This window comes from Nyctereutes procyonoides, unplaced genomic scaffold (assembly GCF_905146905.1).
Source record: "Nyctereutes procyonoides isolate TBG_1078 unplaced genomic scaffold, NYPRO_anot_genome, whole genome shotgun sequence".
Taxonomy (NCBI): domain Eukaryota; kingdom Metazoa; phylum Chordata; class Mammalia; order Carnivora; family Canidae; genus Nyctereutes; species Nyctereutes procyonoides.
Window position 1 is genome coordinate 23,452,651 of NW_026575052.1, and position 27,576 is coordinate 23,480,226.

General features: G+C 36.5%; 1 protein-coding gene across 7 annotated transcripts in view; it reads right to left on the bottom strand.

Moving 5' to 3' along the window:
* Positions 1-27,576, bottom strand: part of RPGRIP1L (RPGRIP1 like) — a 94,123-nt gene that overhangs the window by 17,612 nt on the left and 48,935 nt on the right. For 6 of the 7 annotated variants that reach the window (XM_055332500.1, XM_055332498.1, XM_055332501.1 and 3 more), the window contains 6 exons: positions 25,568-25,946; positions 22,134-22,324; positions 21,920-22,003; positions 17,978-18,079; positions 17,325-17,478; positions 16,052-16,125 (listed from right to left, as the gene is read on the bottom strand). In XM_055332500.1, the coding sequence (XP_055188475.1) occupies positions 16,052-16,125; positions 17,325-17,478; positions 17,978-18,079; positions 21,920-22,003; positions 22,134-22,324; positions 25,568-25,946 (984 nt within the window). The remainder of the gene's footprint in view (positions 1-16,051; positions 16,126-17,324; positions 17,479-17,977; positions 18,080-21,919; positions 22,004-22,133; positions 22,325-25,567; positions 25,947-27,576) is intronic. The other variant, XM_055332504.1, reaches the window with a different exon arrangement.

Sequence of the window (27,576 nt, forward strand, 5' to 3'; positions counted from 1 at the left end):
ATCTGCTTCAAATGTAGCACAATGCATAATTAAGCCTTTTACATGAGTTGTAATTTGACAAACTCAGAATTGCTAAAATAGTAACTTCTTATAAAACATTTGTTTGCCCGCACAAAAGAATTAAAGGAAATTAGCCATAAAAAGGCAAAAGAGATATATACATGGTTATTTCTACATTGTGAAAAGAAGAATTTAAAGTTGTTTATCAGGGATCCCTGGGTGGCGCAGCGGTTTAGCGCCTGCCTTTCGCCCAGGGTGCGATCCTGGAGACCCAGGATCGAATCCCACATCGGGCTCCCGGTGCATGGAGCCTGCTTCTCCATCTGCCTGTGTCTCTGCCTCTCTCTCTCTCTCTCTGTGACTATCGTAAATAAATAAAAAAAAAAAATAAAGTTGTTTATCATAGACCCCTATGAAGAAATGAACGAACTTTTAAATAGCAGGGTAATAAAATTTACTTAATGGGTTGCTTATTTTATTAATAATATATTAAGTGTATAGTCCTCATATGAAAACTTACACTATTGTAAGAATGTATTTAGGTTGTCAAATAAGGCTATATACAAAAATATAATTCTAAATGAAAGTAGATTACAGCCAAAGAAACAAATCAAAACATTAATACCAAACAAACCAAAAGAAAACCCACATTATTCAAATAAATAAAAGAGCTTTAAAATTCCTCACATGATGACATCTCCTTTCTCGTCCAATTTTTTGTTGTTGTTATGCACTACCCCCCATCCCATCCTAATCTCATTACCTCTATCCTATGTCCTTCTAAATTCTCTAATATTATGGATAGAAGTTATCAGTTGTCATTTCTTTGTTCTTTTTATGCTACATGAATCAAGTTAAAATACATCAAAAAGGGGATATGTTTTCCAAATCATATATATCTAGGGAAGCATGCTCTGGATAAAGAATTTTCCAAACATGATATATTTTGGCAACTGGGACCAGCCAATTTATTTTTCAACGTTGGAAAAATACTGGTTGTAGTGTTGCCTCTGGAATCAAAAGTTCAACTAGATTATATATAAAGATTTTGAAGGTTAGGAAGCACTTCAATTGCATAACTGACAACTCCAACTTAGTGTCAGAAATGAACTCAAATTCTCTCCTCTCCCCCAAGCTCATTCATCCTCTGGTGTTTCCTATCTCAGGTGACATCACCATCTCCCTGGTCACCTAAGCCCAGGAGACCGTGGAGTCACTTCTGATATCTCTTTTTTCATACCCACATCATCCTACAGATTACCTATTCTTGTTCATTTTACTTCCTAAATATCTCAATGATTCATCAAATTATTGAAAGCTTATGATATTTCAACATTGTATCAGCTACTGGGGATATAAAGATAAAATAGGATGTGGTTTATTTTCTCATTTTTATTTCTAGAGAAATTTCTTTAGGTTCTCACCTGATCTGATGGAAGAACTAATTCAACAGCTTCCTAGTATTAAAATGTAATTTGCTAGAATAACAAGGAAGAAATCAGAAGGAATCATAAAAGATAACTGGTTGGCAGAACTATAAGCAGATGGATGGCACGAGGCTGTAAATTCAGTGATACAGGAACTATTATCTTGCATATGGTGTCACTGGTGTGGTATGTAGTACACACTCAAAAATTAAGTGGATATACTCTAGGGCTGTAAGAGAGGTGAGGCACTCTTGCTCCTAATCCCTTGTCGGCAGCCTCAACTATTCTTGTGGCCAAATTCTCTCTCTAAAAACAAATCAGGTATCACCTCTGCTTGAAAACTATTAACCTCCATTCTTGCTCTTTTCCTGGACCAGTGGTGTGCTATTTATATAGCTCAGGTTTGGCACTGAAAAATCTTCTCTATTAGACAAAATTCTACTTATTTTAGGCCCTGGGCCATACATACTGTCCTTTCAGGATAGCATTACTAATCTTCAAGAGCAAGTTGGTTCCTCCACTGGACTGTCATTGTACTTTTCAGTCCCATTATACTGGATTTCTTTTTTTTTTTTTAAGATTTTATTTATTCATTCATGAGAGACACACAGAGAGAGGCAGAGGCACAGGCAGAGGGAGGAGAAGCAGGCTCAAGGCAGGGAGCCCGATGTGGGAATCGATCCTGGGATTCCAGGATCACGCCCTGGGCTAAAGGCAGGCGCTAAACGGCTGAGTCACCCAGGGATCCCTATACTGGATTTCTTTACTTACCTGCCTCTCTCACACTTTGAGCTCCTGGAGGCCAGAACTGTCTCTTACCAATCTTCTACTTAACATCCTATCTGGCACATAGTAGGATCTCAATAATCAGTTAAAGATACAGAGTCAAGGGAGGCTGAATATCTTTTATATATTCACATTATCTTTTGCATATTGCCAGACATAGAGGAAGCTCAATTATTAGTGTTTTCTCTTTTATTTTTTTTTAAAGATTTTGTTTATTCATGAGAGAGAGAGAGAGGCAGAGACACAGGCAGAGGGAGAAGCAGGCTCTGTGCAGGAAGCCCGATGTGGGACTTGATCCTGGAACTCCAGGATCATGCCCTGGGCCAAAGGAAGGTGCTAAACTGCTGAGCCACCCAGGGATCCCCAGTATTTTCTCTTTTCACAAATATTGTGTCTCCCATGTTTCGGTAGGTTGGCGATTAATAGCCATTGAAAAATATACAGAAATCTTGTCGTTCTAGATTTTAGTTAAGTAAGGCTATTTCAAAGACAGGCCAATATTGTGGAATTGAGATGGTAGGTTACTATTATTTCAAGTTTTTTGTATGTTTCAATTTTTCATAATAAAACAACAAAAAAAAGTTCCATTAGGAGACTTGGAAAGGATAACAATATTCAAATGACTAAAGCGAAGCCTCTGCAGATAGATGCATAATCATGTCTGATCAGAATCACTAGAACGTGACAGGTCTACTTTGGCAGGACCCTAGTAACCTCCACAAATGGTAAGTTTGCCACACAGCATACATAGGCTTTAGCCTTTTCCTGTTTGTGTGTGTGTGTGTGTGTGTGTGTGTGAGAGAGAGAGAGAGGTAGCGCATGGACGCATGAATGTGGAGGTGTGGGGGGGCAGAGGGAAAGGGAGAGAGAGAATCTCCTAAGACTCCACACTGAGTGGGGAGCCCGCCTTGGGACTTGATCTCATGACCCTGAAATCATAACCTGAGTCGAAATCGAGAGTCTAATGCTTAACCAACTGAGCCAACCACTTATCCCTCCCATTTTCTTTTCTATATGTGTGAATGTTTGTTACTAAGTATGATGTTACTTTTTTTTGTCTCCTTCACCAACTGGCCTATTAACTTCCAAGTTAGCAAGATGTTGACATCAGCATATAAAAAGAGCATTTAAAAGTTCTGATTGTGGTAAACAGAAGTCATAGAAGTCACTCAAATAGGAACTGCAAGCAACTTACTTTTTGTTGTCTGTATAGATGGACACCACATATCATGTGATTGAATGATCTAAAGATGTGATGACAGCTAGTATTACTTGCAGAGAAAAAAAGTTAGAGTTCTCATGATTTTGGCTCAATGCCACTATTGCTTCCTGACTGATGTTAATTCACTTTTTAGGCCATATTTTTCTATAGTATTTACTTAAGCTTTTACTGGCATGCTTGACTTTTTTGTTTTCCTTCAGAGGTTCATGTTAAATTCTTCTTTGGTTTTCACCATCAGAGCAACCACACTGGAGCTGAAATGTTAGAGTCCTAAAAATTAATTATACTTGGGGCAGCCTGGGTGGCTCAGCGGTTTAGCACCTGCCTTCAGCCCAGGGCCTGATCCTGGAGACCTGGGATCGAGTCCCACGTCGGGCTCCCTGCATGGAGCCTGCTTCTCCCTCTGCCTCTCTCTCTCTCTCTCTCTGTGTCTCTCATGAATAAATGGATAAAATCTTCAAAAGAAAAAAAATTAATTATACTCGACAGCCCTTAAACATAGTATTCCTTAACTGAGATGGGCCTATGATAAAGGTTTTGCAACTTGTTTCAGTCAATTAGATTTAACTTTAACTCTGGTGAGATTACATGTGAGTTTTATTTCACTCTAAATCTCTACAGTGATTAAGCATTTCTGTAAAATTATAAAATATAGAAAATAATTTGGCATATTCAAATACTCAACATCCTAAACAGATGTTATCATTTTGCTTTGTCTGATTCAAACTTTTTTGTTGTTACTGTTGAAGAACTAAAACATTTCAGATGCAGGTAAAGCCCCCACCTCTCCTAGTTCCTTTCTCTCCTTTCTCATTCCCCAAGAGGAAACCAGTATCCTGAAGGTGGTGTGTATCACTCCCAAACATGCCTATATGTTTTATACAACATGTGTACAGTGCTGTTTTCTGTTTTTACATTTTATATTAGTGGTACCATTCTCTATAATTAGTGGTTAACCATTCTGCAACTTGTGTTTTTTTCTCACTCAATACTATAGAGATTGTTCATGTTTATAATTAAAATCTAACTCATTCATATTAACTGTTTTACAGAATTCCATTTATATTGCATATATAATCTATAGTTCACTTATTTCTCTACTGATAATGTAGTTGATCACAATTTTTTGTTATTACACTGTTGTTGCATTGTCTATCACTTTGTTTTTCTGTATATGTGAGTGATTCTTAGAAGAATTGCTAAGTGACAGATATGAGAAATTCAAATCACTCCCCAAATGGCTACATGAATTTACATGAGTATTATATTTATCACCATAAAAATGTGTATGTATGTGTGTGTGTGTGTGTGTGTGTGTAAATAAATACAAATAAAGCCTAACTCTTAGGAGCCATCGTAGGTAGAACTTGGCACTTTTTTTTTTTTTTAAGATTTTATTTAGTTAAGAGAGAAACACAGAGAGAGGCAGAAACATAGGTAGAGGGAGAAGCAGGCTCCCTGTGAGAAGCTCGATGTGTGACTTGATCCCAGGACCTCAGGATCATGCCTTGAGCAGAAACCAGACTCAACCACTGAGCCAGCCAGGCACCCCAGAACTTGGTAGTTTATAGCAAAATGATAGATACATAACAGAAATGGAAGGTGATGATCTATGTCTATGTCCTTTAAGAGCAAAATTTTAATTGGGGTGAGCTCTAAAAAAAGCTCAAAATGTTGGTTCAAACAGTCAAACTCACTGTTGGCACTGACAGAGCCATATGTAAGTGGGGTGGGGTAGCAATGGTTAACGGTGATTCTTACAACTTCCCTTCTTCAGGCTGGAGGTGGGCAGAGTCATTGCAAAAACTCAAATAAAAGTCCTCTCAACTCACACTAGGCTCCAAAAAATTCTTATTAGGAATCATATCTGCTCTTTGCACATGTTTTGATTGAAAAGTCTTTGGTTTTTTAAAATAACAGCTCTTTATTTTTTTAAAAACAAATTAACAGCTCTTTAGGAGAAATAAGAGTGAAGAGACACTCAAATTGTTGAGATAACAATGTTTTTAACAAACAAAACCAAGAAAACTTCAGCTTTTATCAATGGCGGTAACTTATCTTTTCTCAAAGGCTCTGTGAAAGACCTATATTGAACAAATAATATAAATATTGAAAAGTTCATAATGGAGAAACAAATGGTGCTAGGGATAGGAGTACTTATTTTTAGAATATTGTCATGGTCTCCCTTATATACCATGTAAATTACTGCACCTATAATGGTCAGCAAATTACAGAAGCTTGTTACCACATGTTCTAAAGCAATGGTTGGAATATTTTTTCCTGTCCTAATGCACCTGAGGGATATGACACATTTCCATCATTAACTGTGGCTTACTATGGCAATAATGCGAAGGAAGGAGAGAATTTTAAAAATTACCCTCAATTTCAGGTGATTTTGATATGCCATTCCATTCTCACCATCATTGAAAACAGATGTTATAGTACAGTGGTTCTCAATTCTGGCTGCACATTAGTATCACCATGGGAGCTTTAAACAAAATTTGGATTTAGCTGATCCGGATGGAGCCGGGCCCTGGCATTTAAAAACACTCTCTAGGTGATCCCGTGTGCAGTCACAGTGAGTAGTACCACTTTTCCCTAAAGTTGTTCTCTCTAGCATACCCCAGAATGACCTGAGAGGCTTGATAACACACAGATTGCTGGGACCCAGTCTCTGAGTTTCTGATTCATGAGGTCTGGGGTGGGGTCCAAGAATTTGCATCCTTACAAGTTCTCATGTGATGCTGATGCTGCTGGTTTGGGGACCACATTTTGAGAACCACTGCTCTAAACCAAAAAAGATTGAACCTACATTTGTTGACCCTTTCTAAGATATTTATTAAAAGGCTTCTACAAGGGTAACTTGGTGGCTCACTTGGTTAAGCATCCGCCTTCAGCTTAGGTCATGATCCCAGGGTCCTGGGAGGGAAGCCTGATTCCATCAATTCCTGGCTGCCTTCTCAGGGGGAGTCTGCATCTCTCTCTGCCTTTCCCCCTGCTCCTACACACTTTTTTTTCTCTCTCTCAAAAAAGAATATTTTATTTTATTTTTTAAAGATTTATTTATTCATGAGAGACACACACACACACACGCAGAGAGAGAGAGAGAGAGAGAGAGAGAGAGAGAGAGAGAAGCAGAGACACAGGCAGAGGGAGAAGCAGGCTCCCTGCAGGGAGCCCTATGTGGGACTCGATCCCGGGACTCTAGGATCATCCCGTGGGCCAAAGGCAGGTGCTAAACCGCTGAGCCACCCAGGGATTCCCCCCAAAAAGAAAATCTTAGAAAAAAAAGCTTCCACGATATTAATATTAAACTGTTCTTTATTTAACATTTTAATGCATAATTAGCTTACAAATTATTTCCTTTCTAGATGCAATCTACACTCATTATTAAAAGTAATCAACAATATAAATCCTAAAAGTAAAGTATAAAAAATTCCTTGTTTTCTCCCAACTCAAGGGTTGGCAATTTTTTGCTATAAAGGGTCAGCCAGCCAGTATTTTTTGCATTGCAGGTCATATGATGGGTATAGCTATGTTCCAATAAAAGTTTTTTAAAAAAATATTTATTTATTTATTTATTCATGAGAGATACACAAAGAGGCAGAGACACAGGCAGAGGGAGAAGCAGGCTCTCTGCAGGGAGCCTGATGTGGGACTCAATCCCAGAACTCCAGGATCACGTCCTGAGCCGAAGGCAGACGCTCAACGGCTGAGCCACCCAGGTGCTCCCCAATAAAAGTTTATTTACAAAAACAGAGCTCTGGGTTTGACACATGGGCCATAGTTTGTTCACCCCTGCCCTGATCCATGTCTCAGAGAAACTCACTGTTAATGAATAGTGGATTCATTCATTTGGATTATACACTTCCAGACATTTTCTTTGCTTATGTAAACCTAAATGGTGTGTCTGTATGCTCATATAAAAATATGTATGTATATATATAAAATATTCCCCCTTTTTTGCTTCTTTATAATGGAATTATCAGTGAAGTATAATTCCTTAACCATTAATTTGGCAAAGGTGTGATGTGGGGAAGCGGGGGGGGGGGGGGAGTTTTTATACATTGTTATTTTAACCAGAAATGTTTGTATTAACAAAACCTGGTAGAAACTTAAGGTTCTCCCAAAAGGGGCTTATTTAAATAAATATGGTATAGCTGTGCAATGGAATATTATGTATATGTTAAAAGAAATGGAGTATACTGCTATTGGAAAGATGTTCATAGTATATTAGTAAGAGATAATTAAGTAGCAAAACCTAAAAAATAGTTTTGGAAGTGGTTACTACCAGGAGAATAATTCAACATTTCTGGTTTTACCTAAAATATATTTTGAAACCTACTTTATCTAGCTTAAGGTTCTATATGTGAAATTTGGGAGGGACTTATTTTACCCACTGATAGGATATATTTGATTCACTTTTTGTTTTAAATATTTTATTTATTTATGTGTGTGTGTGAGAGAGATAGCAAGAGAGAGCACAAGCAGAGGAGAAGGGAAGGAAGAGAGAGAGAAAACAGGCTTCCTGCTCAGCAGGGAGCCCCACTGACCATTGGACTCAATTCCAGGACCTTGGGATCATGACCTGAGCCGAAGGCAGACGCTTAACCAACTGAGTCACCCAGGTGCCCTCATATTTGATTCTGAAGTGATTTAATATTTTTTAATACATGAATTCTAAAAGTAGTGAGTTGCTTTATGCATTTTTGCCTTTCAAATCCTTAAAATATATTTTGCCGAACATCATTATTACAATCACCTGGGAATGCCAGTTCATATTGTTCAAGAGGACCTGGTTCTCAAGTAGAATTGTAATTTAGTCCAATTAAATATGGCAGTTTTTACAAAACTGCTCAGTAGAAACAGAGGAAGATGTAAATATGCAACGCACAGAACAGACCACTGCTCTTTCAGCATGTGAATTCCCATTCTTACCTGTGGGCGCACCTTAAGAAATCTGTGAATTGATGGCCATACATTTTGTTGTGAAAATGGAAGACTCCATTGCTTAAATGATAAAACTACAAACATTTTGCAAGAAGGATTGTTACTTCTTTTTTTTAATGCCATGGCAGATGCAAATTTTTGGTTTTGATGTCTATTTTAAGGACCTAAAACAAGGCTTTTAATCAATGTATTATACATCAAATTGATACTGTTAACTTCTGATTATTCAAATTAATAAAATATTCATAGAGAAATGTCCAAAGTTTTACATTTCTCAGACTCTCCCCCTCTCCCCCCTTAATTATCATGCCTAGAAGCTTTTTAGTAAAAGCAGCAGTCATCAGGCTGACGGAATCTGACAGGCCAGCAAGGCCCAATTACACTGGTGCTCTGTGGCACTTTGATGTCCTGGAAACGAAGAGAGATAGGGGCAAATTGGGTAGCACATTATGTTAATGACTTGATTTAATCCAGCCACTAAACTTTATGTAGCCTGTTAAAAAAGATGCTAACACTAATTATGCCACTTTGGAAAGAAAAGGAGGGGACAAGCATTTCACTCTGACAAAGCGAAGCTCATAAATGTTGTAAATGAAATGAAACAAAATGAAGTAATCTATGATTAATTATACATCACAGACATGAAGAAAAGAGGAAGAACCAAGTAATATGTCTAAGTCCTGGGAAATCTGTTAGATTCCTTTTAAGGATCAACATTTCTAAGAGAGAACTAGGAGCTGTGAGATTCTGAATTATGAAAAAAAGAAACTGCGTGATCTTAAAGTGCTTATACAGCGTAGCAGGTAATTCAGATTCACAGTGTAATTGGCATAAATGATACTTATCTAGGACACTGCTTCTAGTCTCACTTTTGTGACATTATAGGGTAGAGGCAATTAAAAAAATCTATCAAGTGGGGATAACCACAGAGTAGGGTTCTCTAATTACTTTTTAATTAGTCTCTGTGCCTCTAATCTATTCTTTACATTATTGATAGCATGCTCTTTTAAAATGCAATTCAAGAGTGTAAACTCCCTAAGAGCAAGAGGATTACTTCTCCGCTGCTATATTCTCAGCGCCTAGAAAAAAGCTTGGAACGCAGCAAATGCTAAATATCTGTTTAATGAGTGAGTGATCTTCCTCCTCCCTTTAAATCCTTCATTGGCTGCTCATAGAACTTTAGGATAGACTTCAACCTTCTCAGATGATACAAGGAGGCCTCAATGCTCAGGACATGCCTATCTTTTCAGCACATCCTCCTGAGCCTCCTCAGGTTGCCATAACGTAGCCCATCCTAAAACCATTCTGAATTCCCAGAAAGAGCCATGTTCCACATTCTCTCTAATTCTTAAGCTATCATTCTTTTGACTCTAATGATCCCTCCATGGCCTTACTTACTCCTAATCATCTTCAACACTTGGCTCAAGCTTCACTGACTTTAGGAAGTATTCCTTGATGAGGGTCCCTAATGTTGTTTGGTACCTGCCTGAATGTTCCCATAGCATCCTGTGCATTCCATTCTCCTAGTGCTAACCACTATGCATTGATTGTGTTTCCCCTGCAGACTGTGACTGCTTTGAGGCCAGGAATGGCTTCTTTTATGACACACAGTAGATGCTAATGAATGTAGAATTGTGATATTAGAGACCTATTACATAGGATGTGCTTATTAGAACATAAGAGCCATTCAATAATACCTTCCTTCTGATGAGAGCCATGTATCACTGTGCTGAGATTTCTACCTGAAGCAGTTCTTAAAGAAGAGGTAAAGAAAGAAACTAATGAGTCACAAGGATTTTTAAGCTTAAAAAAGTTTTTGTGGTACAACACCTCAATGGAAGTTAACATCATCAATCATTGGACAAAATGACACCCTGTGCCTCCTGACATGATACACTGAAAAGGACACAACACTGCTTTTGTTGTATTCCCACCATAACATATAAAGGAATCTAATAGGAAGAAACAGGACATAAATCCAAATTGAAGGATATTATATGATACAAATGACCTGTATTCTTAAAAACAATATTAATGTGAAAGATTCAACATAAAGAAAGGTTGAAACCATCATTATGGATTATAGGGCTAATGAGAGAAGAAAGCTAAATGCAGTGTGCAATATGGATTGGATCCTGGACCGGATTAATCAAATGCTATAAATTATACTACTGGGACAATTGTCAAAATTTTAATAGGGACTGCATATTAAATAATAGTATTGTATTATTTTTAAAAAAGATTTTATTTATTTATTCATGATAGAGAGAGAGAGAGGCAGAGACACAAGGCAGAGGGAGAAGCAGGCTCCATGCCGGGAGCCCGATGCGGGACTCAATCCCGGATCTCCAGGATCATGCCCTGGGCCGAAGGCAGGCGCTAAACCGCTGAGCCACCCAGGGATCCCCCAGTATTGTATTATTATCATGAAATATTTAAGGGTAAAGGAGCATGATTTCTGCAACTCTGAAATAATTCAAGAATGTATGTATATATACATCCACAGGTGCACACATACATATATAGGAGAACCGATGGAAATGATAAATAAATGTAATAAAATGTTAGCAATTGGTGAATGTGCGTGAAGTATATTTAGGCGTTCTTTGTACTAATTTTTCAATCTTTAAAGAAAAAGGTTCCACGTCTCATACTGAATGAATGTTAAAGTAGCACAGAGAAAAACTGGTATAATCACTAGAAAAGTATAATCACTAGAAAATATGGTATTTCATGATTATGATGATCTTTTGAGGTTTGTTCCTAAGTTTACAGATTAAACTATTTTACTCTATTTGGTAAATAATTTAAAAAACTAAATATCACCTATTAACATAATATACTGGTTAGTACCTTATCCTAAAAGTAGAATTTTTAAAAGCATGTTGGAGGTGATTAAGGGCTACTGAGGCATAAATCATTGCTTACAGCAGTTGCTTACTTTTTTTTTTTTTTAATTATTTATGATAGTCACACAGAGAGAGAGAGAGAGGCAGAGACACAGGCAGAGGGAGAGGGAGAAGCCGGCTCCATGCACCGGGAGCCCAACGTGGGATTCGATCCCGGGTCTCCAGGATCGCGCCCTGGGCCAAAGGCAGGCGCTAAACTGCTGCGCCACCCAGGGATCCCCAGTTGCTTACTTTAAATGATATTCACACATTTGAGAAAGCATCTTAAACCATTATAATAAATCACATTTGGAATGGTAGTCAAGACTGTAGCAATCTGTAGCAAAGTAACACAAATTACTTTCCCAGGAATAATAAGAAAAAACTCTAGTTTACTCTAAAAGAAAAAATAGATGTGTACATTAGAATTAGTTGGATATTTTAGAGACCTAGTTCTTTCTTTCGCTAAACCTTTGTTAAATTGAAGTTCTTTATTCTGTCTTAGTCAAAGGCAATGAACAATTCCACCGAGATGCTAGCGATGTTGCCAATACACATGGTTCCATGAATGAAGGATTTCTCAAGCTCAGCACTATGGACATTTTGGGCCAAAGAGGCGGTGAGTCCTGTGCATTGTAGCATGTTTAGCAGCAACCCTAACCCCTACCTATTAGATGCCAGTAGCAGTCCCTCCCAGAGTGACAATCCAGAATTCCTCCAGACATTGCCAAATGTCCTCTGGGGGACAAGATCTCCCCCAGTTGAGAATCATTTTGGTTTAAGATGCTATAATTTAGATAACACTTTCCTATGCTTTGAAAGTTACTTTTGAGTGATAAATATACTGTTTAAAAAATAAAAATAACTGGGATGCCTGGGTAGCTCAGCCTTTGGTTTAGGGCCTGATCCCAGGATCCAGGATCCAGTCCTGCATCAGGCTCCCTGCTTCTCCCTCTGCCTTGTCTCTGCCCCTCTCTGTCTTGTGTCTCTCATGAATAAATAAATAAATCTTTTTAAAAAACCCTTAAAAAAAAAAGAAAATGAACTATTACAATGTCTCTTTAGTATCTACCAGATAAAATACAAAATGTTTAGCTTCTGCATTGTATCTGAAGTCTTCTATCCTCTTATATAAAAAAGCTGCTCTAGTTAGTGTATTCCTGACTTCTGAAATGCATATGTATCTCTGCACTAGAAGTGCACACGATTTTCTCTCTGTTATCATATATCCCCATCTTTGAGATGTCACTATTGAAACAGAACACTCCCTCTTACTGTGTGATTGGCCATAACAGAATGGATCAAGAGTACACAACTGAATAAGGATGGACGCAATCCAGTGGCTTTGCATGACTAATTAGATTTTTCTCTTTGGGGCTGGGCAGTTTTGTGTGGCTATCTTTGGGCAATAAACAAGGAAAGCAGTGAAAGTCAGCTTAAAATTAGAAAAAGTAGACATATTGCCCACAAGAGGACAGGTGGGCCAGCTCTGGGCATATCTTCCCTAAAGTCTACTAAAGAGTCACTTAAAATTTCTCCTTCCTCTGAATTTCCTTAATTGGTGACAAGATTATGAGCAAGTCACTTTATCACTTAAAAGCTCATCTGAAAAAATGAGAAGGGGGCTAGAAAACAGCTAAGTATTCTTTACCTCAACTATCTATTACATTAATTATTGGTACTATACCTCCTGGGGTGCCTGGGTGGCTCAGTGGTTGTTCTGGGGTCCTGGGATTGAGTCCCATATCAGGTTCCCCCTAGGGAGCCTGTTTCTTTCTCCCTCGGCCTATGTGTCTGCCTATCTCTGTGTCTCTCATGAATAAATAAAATCTTAAATAAAAATGATTGGTACAATCTCTTGACATTGTTTTAAATTGTAATTTAACAGTTGAATAACTACTTAACTTTTCGTGAACACATCTTCCCAATTAATGTACATGTTCCCTGAGGGCAGGGCCAGAATACATTTACTTCCTTAGGAGAAGTGATGACAAACTGCAGACACTGAATCCAAAGGAGTCACTGCATAATAACAAGAGAGATGAGTGTTGTTTGTACTTTGACTAAATACATCCCTTAGTACCTATCTTCTTAGACCCCAGGACTGATTCAGTATCTTAGTTCTCATATTCTTATGTTCAAAAGGCTAAATTCTATAGGTACCCCAAAATCCTGATGAAGTAGGCAAAGTCTTCCAGAAAAACTACTGATACATGAGAAAGAAATATCTGATTCAGACATGCAGGCTTACTACTCTTGATGTAATAAATGGAGAGTTCTTAATAAAATGATGTGATAGTTAAATTTTTAAAAGATTGATTGATTTGAGAGAGAGGGAGAGCACACCAAGTGAGAGCAGGGAGGGGGGCAGAGGGGAAAGGGGAAGCAGATTCCCCACTGAGCATGGAGCCCAACATGGGGCTTGATCTCACAACTCTGAGGTCATGACCTGAGCCAAAACCAAGAATCTGACACTTAACCAACTGAGCCACCTGGGCACCCTGATAGTTACTTTTATCTGGTAACTTGACTGGACCACTTGATTTTCAGACTTTTGGTCAAACAGTATTCTACGTGTGTCCTTCTGGGTGTTTCTGGATAAGATTAACATTTGAATTGTTAGATTGAGTAAAGCACACTGCCCTCCCTAAAGTGGATGGGGCCTCCTCCAATCAACTGAAGACCAGAATAGAACAAAAATGTTGAGAACTCCTCTTGTCTGATGGCCTTCAGATGTAACACTGGTCTCTTCCTGACTTTGAACTTGAACTGAAACACTGACTCTGTTTAAGTCTCGAACCTACCTGCTTTCCAGCTAGAACTTATGCCATTAGCACTCGAAGTTTTAAGGTCTTCAGACTCAGACTGGAACCACACCATTGACTTTCCTGGGTCTCCAGCTTGCTGAATGTAGATCCTGAGACGTCTCAGTCTCCATAACCATGTAACTCAATTCCTTACATCTCTTGATATGTACATATTTATACATGTTATCTTATTGGTTCTGTTTTCTTGGAAAACCCTAATACAAATGGCTATGAAGCTAAATCCCACACAAGGGGCCCATTTTCCCTTTGATTCCCATTCCCATTTTCAAAAATTTCTAATAGAGAGCAGAGAATTTCTATGCATTAGTTTGATAAATAATTTAACAATTTCAAGTTTGATACAGCAAAAAAGCTAAACTGAATTGAACTAAACGTATCATTAAAAGTCTATAGGCAATCATATTCAGGATTCCTTCCTTCCTTGATTTACTGATTTTGAACAATAAAGATTCCATATATCAGGATGGCATGGGTCAGGTAATAATTAATAATAATGACAATAAAACACTGGACAGATGAACTGTTTGTATTTGTCAATCATCTGTTTGTATTTGGATCTGTTCTGCAGAGAGGTAAGCTAAGAATTTTAAGAGTTGAAAGAAGTGTTCTAATTCTTTTTTTTTTAAGTGTTCTAATTCTTATCCATAAAGTAGAAATTCTAAAAAAAGGAGTACAATGAATCATTTCAGGAAAATTAATGGATAGAAAAAGCTAGGGCCTTTCTACTTTACTAACGTTTTCTTTATAAAATCCATCCCCCTCTTAAAATAAAAAATGCTCTGGTAAGTGGTATATTTCCCATATAAAGTATACTTATAGAAGATAAATTACCTTCTATGAAGGTTTAATATTTTGGCAGAAATTAAATAACTTTAATAGTTTATCAGGGGACATATTTAATATATGAATGAATTCACATTTACAAGTATTATATTTTTAAATGCAATATCCCATTTTCCATTCTTAAAGCTGAGATTGGATTTTTAAAAAAGATTTATTTATTTGAGAGAGAGAGAGTGCACAAGCAGGTGGAAGAACAGAGGCAGAGGGACAAGCAGAGTTCCTGCTAAGCAGGGAGCCCGATGAGTTCCTAGCTCACTCCTAGGACCCTAAGATCATGACTTGAGCTGAAGTCAGACGTTTAAGTGACTGAGCCACCCAGGCACCCCTCATATTAGATTGAATACATTTTTGTATAATCATTCTGAAAAGGAGTCAGGGAAGTCAACTGTTTTTAGCAAGTAACTATTTTTTTTAAAGATTTTATTTATTTATTTATTTATTTATTTATTTATTTATTTATTTATTTATTTATTTATGAGAAACAGAGAGAGAGAGAGAGAGAGAGGCAGAGACACAGGCAGAGGGAGAAAAGCAGACTCCCTGTGGAGAGCCTGATGTGGGATTCAATTCCAGATCCTAGGATCATGACCTGAGCCAAAGGCAGACACCCAACCATTGAGCCACCCAGGCATCCCAGCAAGTAACTATTTTTTTGTTTTTTAAGATTTTATTTATTTATTCATGAGAGACACAAAGGGAGAGAGAGGCAGAGACACAGGAGAAGGGAGAAGCAGGCTCCATGCAGGAGCCTGATGTGGGACTCGATCCCAGGACTCCAGGATTAGCCCTGGGCCAAAAGCAGGCGCTAAACCGCTGAGCCACCCAGGGATCCACCCCCCCCCCCTCAGCAAGTTAACTGTTAAAGCTGCTGATGACAAGTATTGTTAACATGTAAGCAAAAATAACACGTTATGATCAATTATGTAATGAAACTACCTATGAATTTTTTTTTTGTACTAGATGATTACATGGGTAAGATTGTGAGAATTCATTAAAATTTTCCCAGAAATATTTCTGCCTTAAGATTTTCATGTATGAAGACTGATACACTATTAAGGAAAAGCAGCTTTATTCTGTAACACTTCTAGCTGGCATCAAGCTACTGACCTGTTTGATATTCTTGGAGATAGGAGCTGGAATAATACACTCATCACTGTCAGATGCTGATCTGTCTTCCTCCTCTGTTAAAAAATAAAAATTTAGTGGTTCAAGTCTGTTTAACCAATTAAATTTATACCTTGTGAAATGGAGCGAAATAAGTATATGTTATAAGGATGATCTTAAAAGGAGAATATGATAATCATGGCTAGACCTTTCTTAGCAGCAAAGATATTTTCTTTTACATTATATTGTAGAAAGAGAAAAAAAATGATGAAAAACTCCTAGTTTAGTTTTAGTAGAAACATAATATAGCTTGCTCTGAAATTCAAAAATAATCTTTTCAAAGAGAAGGACAGGGTAATAGGTGTTTCCTTATAGCCTAACCAACTATATTGTGCAAAAACCAAGTAATTCTTACTATTATGTAGAAACATATTTAAAATTTTGCAATTTTATTGTGGCAAAATTGCCATATGATAAACTGCACATATTTAAAGAGAAAAATTTGATATTATGACATATGTATAATTTGTGAAAATATCTGTCACAAAATTTGATATTATGACATATGTATAATTTGTGAACATATCTGTCACCCTGTCACCCATATCCTTATGCTCCCTTGTAATCCATTCCTTTTCTATATCTCTGTATTCCCTAAGCACCACCTAAATGCTGTTACTCTTGTTGCCTCTTCTAGATATTTATATAAATTAAACCCTGTTAAGAGTTGTCTTCTTTGTCTGAGTTCTTAGTTTTAATTTTTAAAAAGTTAATTTCTCTAGAATAATTCAGATGATAGTACATAAAGCCGCTTAAAATATAAACTGGGAACATGGTCAGCAGTAAGACTTGCATTCATTACACTGTGGCATTCCAGGTTGAGAAAAGAAGGTGTGTGGGCAGCCCGGGTGGCTCAGCAGTTTAGTGCCACCTTTGGCCCAGGGCCTGGATAGAACCCCACGTCAGGCTCCCTGCATAGAGCCTGCTTATTCCTCTGCCTGTGTCTCTGCCTCTCTCTCTCTCTCTGTGTCTCTCATGAATAAAAAAATAAAATCTTAAAAAAAAAAAAAGATAGAAAGAGATAAGAAGGTGTGCAACAATTCCACCTATCAGTAGCTGACTGGACTGAATTGTGTCTCATGTTGGTCATGAAATAGGTTATCACGGAGTAGATCCACTGTTACATGAAGATGTCCTAGGAGGCATGCTATAACAGATTTTTTAAAAAGCACAGAATTAAGTAAATAATATTAATTTAAGAAAGGGAAAAAATCACCTTCTGGTTCCAATTCCTCAGTTATTTCTGTTTCATCTTCAGAAGAAGTCCAGCTTTGATTTGCAAGCTGACCCTCAGATAGGAAGGACACATCATCATCTTTTCCTTGTTGTAATTTCTCTTTTACCTTAACTTCACTGCTTTCTTGAGAAACCTGAAGAAATACAAGCACACTGATACACTCACTGTTCCTTAGATCACATGTGTGTGGACTTGCTGAAGCACCTGACTCAGAAAGCATGTAAGGCTTGAGACTTAAATATACAGACAGGCATTATAATATGTCAGTGAGTCATTAAAAAAACTATCATTAAAATTGCACAGAAAAATGGTAATAGACAGATAAATGAAAACATTATTATAGGCCAAGAATGAAAAATGCATTAATATCAAATTAATTTTTGATTATTAAAAAATTCATTATCAAAATGAATTTTACATTATTACTCTAATTCATATATTTATTTGTTAGCTGCTAATATCAGCATAATTGTAGCTGATACAACACTGGTCATGTTTTGATTTTTCTGTTCCCACGAAGTTATACACAAAAATATGATCAATGCTATGAATTCTTGATCCATGATAATACAAAGACAATCTTTTAGGAACCAAATTAAACCTTTCAAAATAATTTTAATTCAAACCCATACCTCAGGAATATCTGAAAGAGCTGGCATATTAGTTTCTATTTCTGGTGTATGCTCCACTTCTGATGAAATTTCCTTCACATCTTCAGGAGGAATAGATATTTCCTTTTATTGATGTAAAAACATGCATATATGTTACTTTGTATTTATTACTAAATCCCAAATGATCCTAAGACTTATATATAGAGAGAAGAGTAAATACAGTAGTTATCTGTATGACCCTAAATTTAGTGTATTTCCGTAAAATGGTTGATAGTTATGGTATATATATGTAATTTAAGAATTGCTAAGTGTGGGGTGCCTGAATGGCTCAGTGGCTTAAGCACCTGCCTTTGGCTCAGGTCATGATCCCAGAGTCTTGGAATGGAACCCTACATCGGGCTCCCTGATCAGTGGGGAGTCTGCTTCTCCCTCTGACGCTGCGGCTCTCCCTGCTTGTGCTTGTTCTCTCTCTCTGTCAAATAAGTAAATAAAATCTTAAAAAAAAAAAAAAAGAATTCCAAGTGTCATTCATTGAAGCATTGTTTATAATTGCAAAAAAAGTGAAAACAATGCAAATGTCCAACAGTATAGGATTAAGTAAAATATGGTATATACAAATACCTGAGTTCTTTGCAAACATGAAAAATTTGATAATGTAGATCTGTACTTACTGACACTGAAGAGAGTGCCCAATACAGTTTTGAGTAATAAAGCTATTTACAGAAAAATATACATAGTTTTATATTGTTTTGTTAAAAAACAAACATGCAATGTGCATATTCCCATGGGAATAAGTATGGAAGGAAATTCACTAAAATTCTATCTCTGATATATAGATTTGGAAAAATTTTATTTTTAATGTTTTTTTTTGCTTATTTGTATTTTCTAATATTTCTAAGATTATTATACATTTTTCATGTAATTAAAAATTGCATATGCTAAGATACATACTGTCTATGATCAACATTATTTTTTAACTATAAAATATCAATTTCTAGTCAACCATTTTCCAGGATTCATAAACTGATGTGTATTTTTAAAATATAGCTTATGATTTTTGCTATTTTATTTATTAATTTTTTAAAAAAGATTTTATTTCTTTATCATGAGAGATAGAAAAAGACAAAGACACAGGCAAAGGGAGAAGCAGGCTCCCCGTGGGGCACTAGATGTGGGACTCGATCCCAAGACCCCAGGATCATGACCTGAGCTGAAGGCTGATGCTCAACCTCTGAGCCACCCAGGCACCCCATTTTTGCTATTTTATTTTATTTTTTTTATTTTTTTTCATTTTTGCTATTTTAAAAGTAAACATGTCCAATATAGAAAATGGGAAAGATAAACCAGAAATCAAAAGAAATTAATATAAATCCATATTCTTATTACCCAATGATAATATCCATTAATAATAGATCACCAGTCAAGACGTCTGATTGACTGAACCATCCAGGTGCCCTTTATGATTAATTTTTAATGCAAATAAAAAACTTTCTTGGTTACATAGTGGGAATTATACTACAAATACAATATATACTGTTACATTTAAAAAACCTCAATATTACAACATAAAATTTTCTCCTGGTATGACAGTTCGGGTAAACGTCATATTTAATAAATATTGTATTAAAATGAATGGATGTAGGGACGACTGGGTAGCTCAGTGGTTGAGCATTTGTCTTTGGCTCAGGGCATGATCCCGGGATCTGGGATGGAGTACCACATCAGCTCCCTGTAGGGAGCTTGCTTCTCCCTCTGCCTATGTCTCTGCCTTGCTGTCTCTTTGTGTCTCTCATGAGTAGACAGACAAATCTTTAAAAAAAAATGAATGAATGTATCATAATTTAATGAACCATTTTACTGGTGTTGGACATTTAACTAGATCACTATTTTCAGCTATTGTGATCACATTCCAACACATATCTCTGTGTATATGTCTTTTTTATGTTTATGATCATTTATGTAGAAATCTGGCTACTTATGTTCGAACCCCAGATCTAATATTTTGCCTGAGCAGTTACTTTTCTTTTGTATATTTTTTTTATTGGAGTCCGATTTGCCAACATATAGCAAGCATAACACCCAGTCCTAAGCAAGTCACTTAAGCTCTGTTCATATTACTCCTGACTTTTTTTTAAAGATTTATTTTTATTTTAGAGAGCAAGAGAGAGAATATGCAAGTAGGGGAGGGGCCATGGGAAAGGGAGAGAGAGAATCTCAAGTTGACTCTGCCCTGAGTGCAAGCCCAACATTCAACATGGGGCTTGATCTCACAACCCTTGAGATCCTTCACTAAGGCACCCAGGTGCCCCTTCCTTTCCTGATCTTTCAGTGGGAATAATTCTAATATAATCATAAGGTTGTTGTGAGGATTAAATGAGTTTGTGGACATATAGAATTTAGTTCAGTGTCTGACACATAATGAGCACTCAATAAGTGTTAGCTATTTAACACTGCCTGAATAATTATTATTGAATTCATTTATTTAGCACATATATATTAAAAGCACTGTATATGCCAGATATTATTTTATACTCTAAGGAGAAAATATATTTTTATTTTTAATTATTTTTATTTTTTAAAGATTTTATTTATTTGAGAGAGCGAACAAACACGAGTGGGGGTAGGATGGGGTAGGGGAGGAGTAGTGGGAGAGGGGAAGCAGACTCCCTGCTAAGCAGAGAGCCTGATGTGGGGCTCAATCCCAGGACCCTGAGATCATGACCTGAGCTGAAGGCAGACACTTAATGGACTGAGCCACCCAGGTGCCCTGAGGAAAAAAAAAATTAATCTGGATGGTGGTTACACAAGTGTGTACATAGGTAAAAATTCATTGAGCTCTATGCTTAAGTTTTGTGTCCTTTAACTATTTAAGAGTTATATCTCAATTACAAGGAAAAAAATATATTTTTAAAGTCCAAAAGAGATGATGGGGACTTGAGTGGTGATAGTGGAGATGATGTGAATACAGGGTATGTTTTGAAAGTATAGCTGACAGGTGGATGAACTGGTGGATGAACTGGTTGTAGGATGTGAAAAAGAGAATGACAAAGGAATGCCTTAAAAATTTCATGACTGTGAAACTGGGTGAATGATTAATCATTTACTAAGAATGGGAAACAATGAAAGAAACATTTTGTAAGAGGGCTGTGAAGTCACATTTGGTTTTTGACATGTTAAGTTTAGATTCCTATTACACATCCAGGACATATGAAATAAGCAGGAAGGAAATAAATTTGAATTTGAGATCAAGACTGAAGGTAATAAATATGAGAGAGATTGTATCTAGATGTTTAACACTATGAGACTGGGTAAGACCTCTGAATGTAGATACAGAGTGAGTAGAAGTCTAGGTCTGCAGTGAAACTGCTGAGGCAACTCCACAATAGAAGATTTGGTATAGGACAGTGAGAAGAATAACTGGTAAAGCTGGAGAGAAACTAGAAAGATACAGTGTTCCAGAAGCTAAGTAAAGAGGGAGCAAGTAAAAAAAAAAAAGGGAGCAAGTATTCCACTGTGTCGAATGTTACTGGGAGGCAGAAAACTGACTACTGGAAATGGCAAAGTCAAAGTATTGGTGACCTTAGCAAGAGTGGTTTTAACTGAGGATGAATTTTGACTAGCATGAGTTCAAGAAACAGTGTGAAGAAAGGGAAACATAATTAGGACTTTCTGAAGAGGTTTCTTCCCACCCCCCGCTACCCCCACCCCCCAATAAATGGGGGCAGAGAATTAAAGCAGTAGCTGGAGTTACAAATGGAGTCATAGGAGGGTTTAGATAAAAAACTATTAAGAGTTAACATTTATACACAATGCCAAGTTACAAAGCCAACATTTAAAGGAAAAAGAAGTATTTTATTTACTAGTTTCCTTTGAAATCAGGTAGAGTACACTACACCTATATCATTGATTTAAAATATTTGGTATGCGAGAAAAAAATCATTATTTTCAGTGGTTACTACTTACAGAACTCTGATGTGGTATGATATCCACAAAAGACACTTTCTTATCTACAGGTGTTAAACGCTGTCTTGGTTTAGGTGTTGGTGCCTAAGATAAATCAATATGTCAAACTGAGTATCATGAACATATACTTAGATAAGACTTCAGCTATTTTTTTTTCTTTTTTTAAATACTATTTCTTAAGTTCTATAGGAAATTCAAAGTCACTGCTACTCACAACAACTAATGTGCTAACAGAAGATGCTGGAGGTGCTCTTTGAACAACTTCTGACTCTTCTTGGCGTATAAAATTTCCTAAGTCTTTAGTTGTCATAGATCCACTTGGTGGAAGGTAAGCAAATTTCCATTTCAATATAACATGAATGGTTCCTGCAGGATGCTTTTTATGATCTGTTAACTCAAACATTCCTGTCAAGTTACAAAAATAATTTTAATTAATGTCAGAGTATTACCATAAGAATTAAAGAAGAACAAAGAGAACTACCTACAACTTTAAAAATAATTTTGGTTTTTACTCACACCTCAAATGGCTTAGAGAATAAAGACAAAATAATCTATGATAGGTTCATCTCTGAAGCACATTGCTTTCAGAACTTGAAGCCTCACTGATAATATTGATTCCAAGATGAGAAAATTAACTTATAAATATTTTAATTCACTGAAATTAAATTCAGAGATTACTCAGAACTTTTAGCCTTCCTCTAAGACATTATTTGGGTTATAGCTCAAGTATCAACCTTCTTTTGCCTTAAATATTCTTGCAAAAGACTTGTCTCTATAGAAAAATATATTAAAACCTCACAATTTAAAATAATTTATGTATCTAAGGAAGTCTTCATATTACCATATGATTTTATCATAATTTTAACATATTTCACTGGGATTTGTTAAATTACTCCAAATTAATAGTAGCACAGCAAAAAACAAAAAAGTCTAGAAAATAAACAAAATGCCCAAAATGGCAATAAAGAGTATCACCTAGCTTGTAACTGTAATAGAGTCACAAATTTTAGTCATCGCACTAAATTTTTCAGTATGAAAAATTCCAGACTTGAAGAAAGCAAATCTATATTTCAAGTATAATGGTTGTTTAGGAGTAGTATCCTTTACGTGGTCCTCAAATGTTTGACACATCTTTTAATGGCTGGCTGGGAAAGAGCCACAAAACAACTCTAGACTTTAGAACAAAAGAATATAGATAGAACATAAGGAGTTGATAAACTTCTATTATAGGCATGGGTGGCACTTCCAGAATGAAGAACTCAGTAAATCCTTCCCATAAAAAGAATGACAAGATAAAACTGGACAAAATGATCAAAAACAACCATTCAAGGGCTCTGGAAATTAAAAAAAGGTATATAACAAATTGAGAACATATTGATGAGAATCTACAGAAACTCAGTAATGGGGATCCCTGGGTGGCTCAGCGGTTTAGCGCCTGCCTTCAGCCCAGGGCGTGATCCTGGAATCCCGGGATCAAGTTCCGCATCAGGCTCCCTGCAAGTAGCCTGCTTCTCCCTCTGCCTGTGTCTCTGCCTCTCTGCCTCTTTCTCTCTCTCTGTGTCTCTCTGTGTCTCTCATGAATAAATAAAATCTTAAAAAAAAGAAAAAAGAAACTCAGTAACAACAGACTCTATTAAAAGTCAGAACAGACTCTATTAAGTTACTTCCCTGGCTGACCATGAGACTTGCAGACTGCCTGAACTTTGAAAAACAATTACCCAACAAGTACACTAACCCACAAAGGGTGGAAGCCTATCAGCTCAAGGTATTAAGTACAACCTATGACCAATCAATGATAAATAAAAACTTAGCAGAGACATCAGTGAGTGGAAGATACAGAATTAGTTCAGGCAAGTTACCAAGCAAAAACAGCAAGAGAAGCACCCTGTGGAGTAGGGGAGGGTTGAAATCTAGAGTTTCTATAATATAGTATCCTAAATGTCCAGTTTTAAACAATAACAAAAAATCACGGCACATGTGGAAAAACAGGAGTGTATGCTGCCTATATAGGAAAAAAGGCCATCAATAGACGCCTTCTAGAAGTGTTACACTTCAATAGACGCCTTCTTGGTGTTACACTCAGCAGACAAAAACATCAGAACAGCTATTATAAATATGTTCAAATAATTTAAATAAATGATATTTAAAGAATTAAAGGAAAATCTGATGACAATGGCTTATAAAACAGAATATAATAAAGAGAAATTTTATAGAAAAGAACTAAATAGAAATTCTGGAATTGAAATTACAATTACGAAAACAAAGAAATTCTTTAGGGGGGGCTCAATAGGAGATTTGAGCTAGCAGAATGAATCAGTGAACTTGAATACTGACCAGTAGAGATTATCCAATATGCAGAGAAAACATGGAAAAAAATGAATAGAGCTTCAGAGATCTGTGGGACACCACAGATATACATGCAATGGGAATTCAAGAGGGAAAGGGATGAAAAGAACAAAAGAAATAACAGCACAAAACTCCCTAAATTTTGTACATAACATTACCTTACACATAAAGAAGCTCAACAAATTCCAAGTAGGATAAACACAGTGGGATCCAAACCTATACACCTCACGGTCTGTTTAAAGACACACACACACACGCGCACACACACACACACACGAAAATCTTGAAGACAGTATCAAGTACAAGGGAATCATATTAAGAGCTGATTTCTCATTAGAAACAATGCATGCCAGAAATTAGTTACCTGATGTACCCAAAGTGCAAAAGAAAAAAATAACTGATGACTAAGAATATTATACCTGGTAAGACTATCCTTTAAAAAATAAAAGCAAAATAAAGACATTCCTAGATAAAAATTGAGAGAAGTCATTACCAGCAGACCTGAATTACAAGACATATTAAAGGAAGTTCTCTAGGTTATAAGGAAGTGATACCAGATGGTAACTCAAATCAACATAAAGGAATAGAGACCAACACAAATAATCACATAGGTAATTATGAAAGACAGTGTAAATATGTTTTTTTTTGTCATTTCTTAACTGATTTAAAAGATAATTGCATAAAACAGTAATAGCAAAATTATATTGTTGAGCTTACATAAAGATAAAAAGTATATGTTAATAATAGCACAAAGGAGAAAGAGGCAGTGGAGTTATATTGGAGTATAGAAATAATGCCAGACAGAAACGCAAATCCATAGGAAGAAATAAAGAATACCAGAAATGGGAGAGGGGGAGGGAGGGAAGAAAGAATACCAAAAATGGTAAACACATAAGTTAACGTTAAGGTCTATATTCTCCCTCCTCCTGATTTCTTTAAAAGACAAAAAATTATATAAAGGAATAATTATAGCATTGTTGAGTTTATAACATATATAGATATTCTTTATACAAATATAGAACAGTAATAGCACAAAGAAGAGGGGAGGAAATGGAATTATATTGGGGTAGACTTTCTATATTTTGATAGAGTTGTTAGTATTAATTTTAGACTGATATGTCTAAAATACACATAAGATACATATTGGTAATCTGTAGAACTACTAAGAAAATAACTAGAAAAAAAAAACTATAGGCCCAAAGTTTAAGATTATCTGAGAACATTAGGAAGGTTAATCATATCTGTAACTGAAATATAATTTAGGTTTGTTTTTATAATTTCAGATTCAAGAAATATGCTTACCTGAGATACACCTGTCATGTGCCAATGAAATCAGAGGCACATTGACTTTTCCTATGTAAATATTCTCTTGAGTATCACTATCATCAAACACATAAAAACTCAGAGACTCTGACTTAAGGTATCGATCCAAATCCATATTCATTGGCACTGGGAAACACATATGATCCTCAAATTGTGGATCATTGCTACTGGGAATGATGGCTGTATCATGGTCTGCAAAATCAAAAAACTTGTATACAACATATGGGTGTGGCTGAAGGTGGTTTCCTCGGGACTGCAGGTTGTTGCAACACCTTACTGTAATATGAAGTTCATTTAAGCTGCCATCTGTGGAATCAGTAGAACTGAGCTGGGCAGTTTTGGGTGCTTGCTGACTTGACTGGAAAAAAAATACATATTTATATTATAGTAATAATACAATGAGAAGATAAATAGCAGCTGCCAAATTCCAAACAAAATAATTTTGTAAATGGACAAAAAGTTGCATATTTATACTTCATAGTGAATTTCTCAGTAAAAGACCTGATCCTCAGTCAAAAGCAATACTCCCTAGAACATAGGTGAATGGGTGATCTTAAGCTATTAGCAATAAACATAGATGCCTGAACATACATGTAGAGACTACTGTTAAAACCTTTAATTCTTTAATTCTATTTAATAGCTAATGAATAAAGTGAACAGATGGGTCCAAAGACAAATGTTTTCTAGTTCACAAATTTATTAAGAGCTAATTCTTCAACCACTCCAGCTATTGTGACCGTATCTCACTCCTATATAAGAATCCCATGAATTTGATGGAGTCCACCCACAGAGATTGTTTCGTTATATTTGAGTTGGCCCTCATCTTCAACCCTTGGTGTATGGGGAAGCAAACATGAGCCTAAAATTAGCCAGTAAACTGAAGCTCAACTGCTATAAGGACAAGAGAACAAGGTCAGAGATAAACATCGGAGGGCATAAAAAGTTGGATTGGGAGGACATTTCAGAAGAAAGATGAGTGAAAGGTATTAGGCAGAGGTAGAAGCTACTGTACAACTCCATATGAAACTTTTGTTCAGGTGCCAGTGCATAAGCATTTTAGCAAACGATTGCAGTAACTAACTTGTTAAGCTCACCATAGCTGATGACCTAGCATAAAGAAACGTTAGTGTTCCAGCTCCGTGTTTAGTGTTGGAGAATTCTCTACTTTCTACAAAGGGGGCTCCTCTTTCACTGTATTTCTAAATTTGGATTGAGCATCTGGAACCTCTGACTCCAGCATGTTTACTGGAGAAGGCAAAATAGAACCAAACTCATAATGTCCTCAGTAGAGACATCTGGTGGTATGGAGAGGAGAAAACTGAGAAGGGAATTCCAATACTGCTGTCCTGGGGCTGGTTTGTATTCAGCTATAGAATGCAGAGTGGGATGATTTTAAAAAATACCCCCTGTGGTTCTCACTCCAAATCTACCCACAAAAACTGGATTTCCAACAAACGACTCACCCAAGGCAGAAAATGGGAATCTAAAAACAAACTACAAAACTAAATAAATAGCCGTGTCTATTTTTAATTCTCTTTTCCATTACAGCATTTCCCATAGTATGTCCTAAAGAATACTAGTCCAGAGAGATGATCTCTAGGAAACAGGTGTCATTCTAAGTTCAGGAATCAGTGTTATATTAGTCACGGTTCTTTAATTGAAAATTATAGAAACTAGTTCCTTCTAGCAAATACAACAAAATGAGACTTTAATGTAAGTCCATATGGTTATTTCATGGAATTGCACAGCAGAAATGTGGTGGGTCTTAGGAAGGTAGGAGGTCTAGAAAACTACCAGAATTTACCCTTGATCTGGTGTCCATTTTTCTCTGTATGCTTGCTCATTATTCCCTTTCTCTAGACCCATTTTCTTTCCTTTGCTGGTTAATACGGTAGAAGATGGCTGGCCCAAAGCTCTCAATTTCACATGTTCCAAGCATGGAGAGTCTTGTTTTCTCTTGAAAGTGGAATCCGATTGGCTTAACTGGG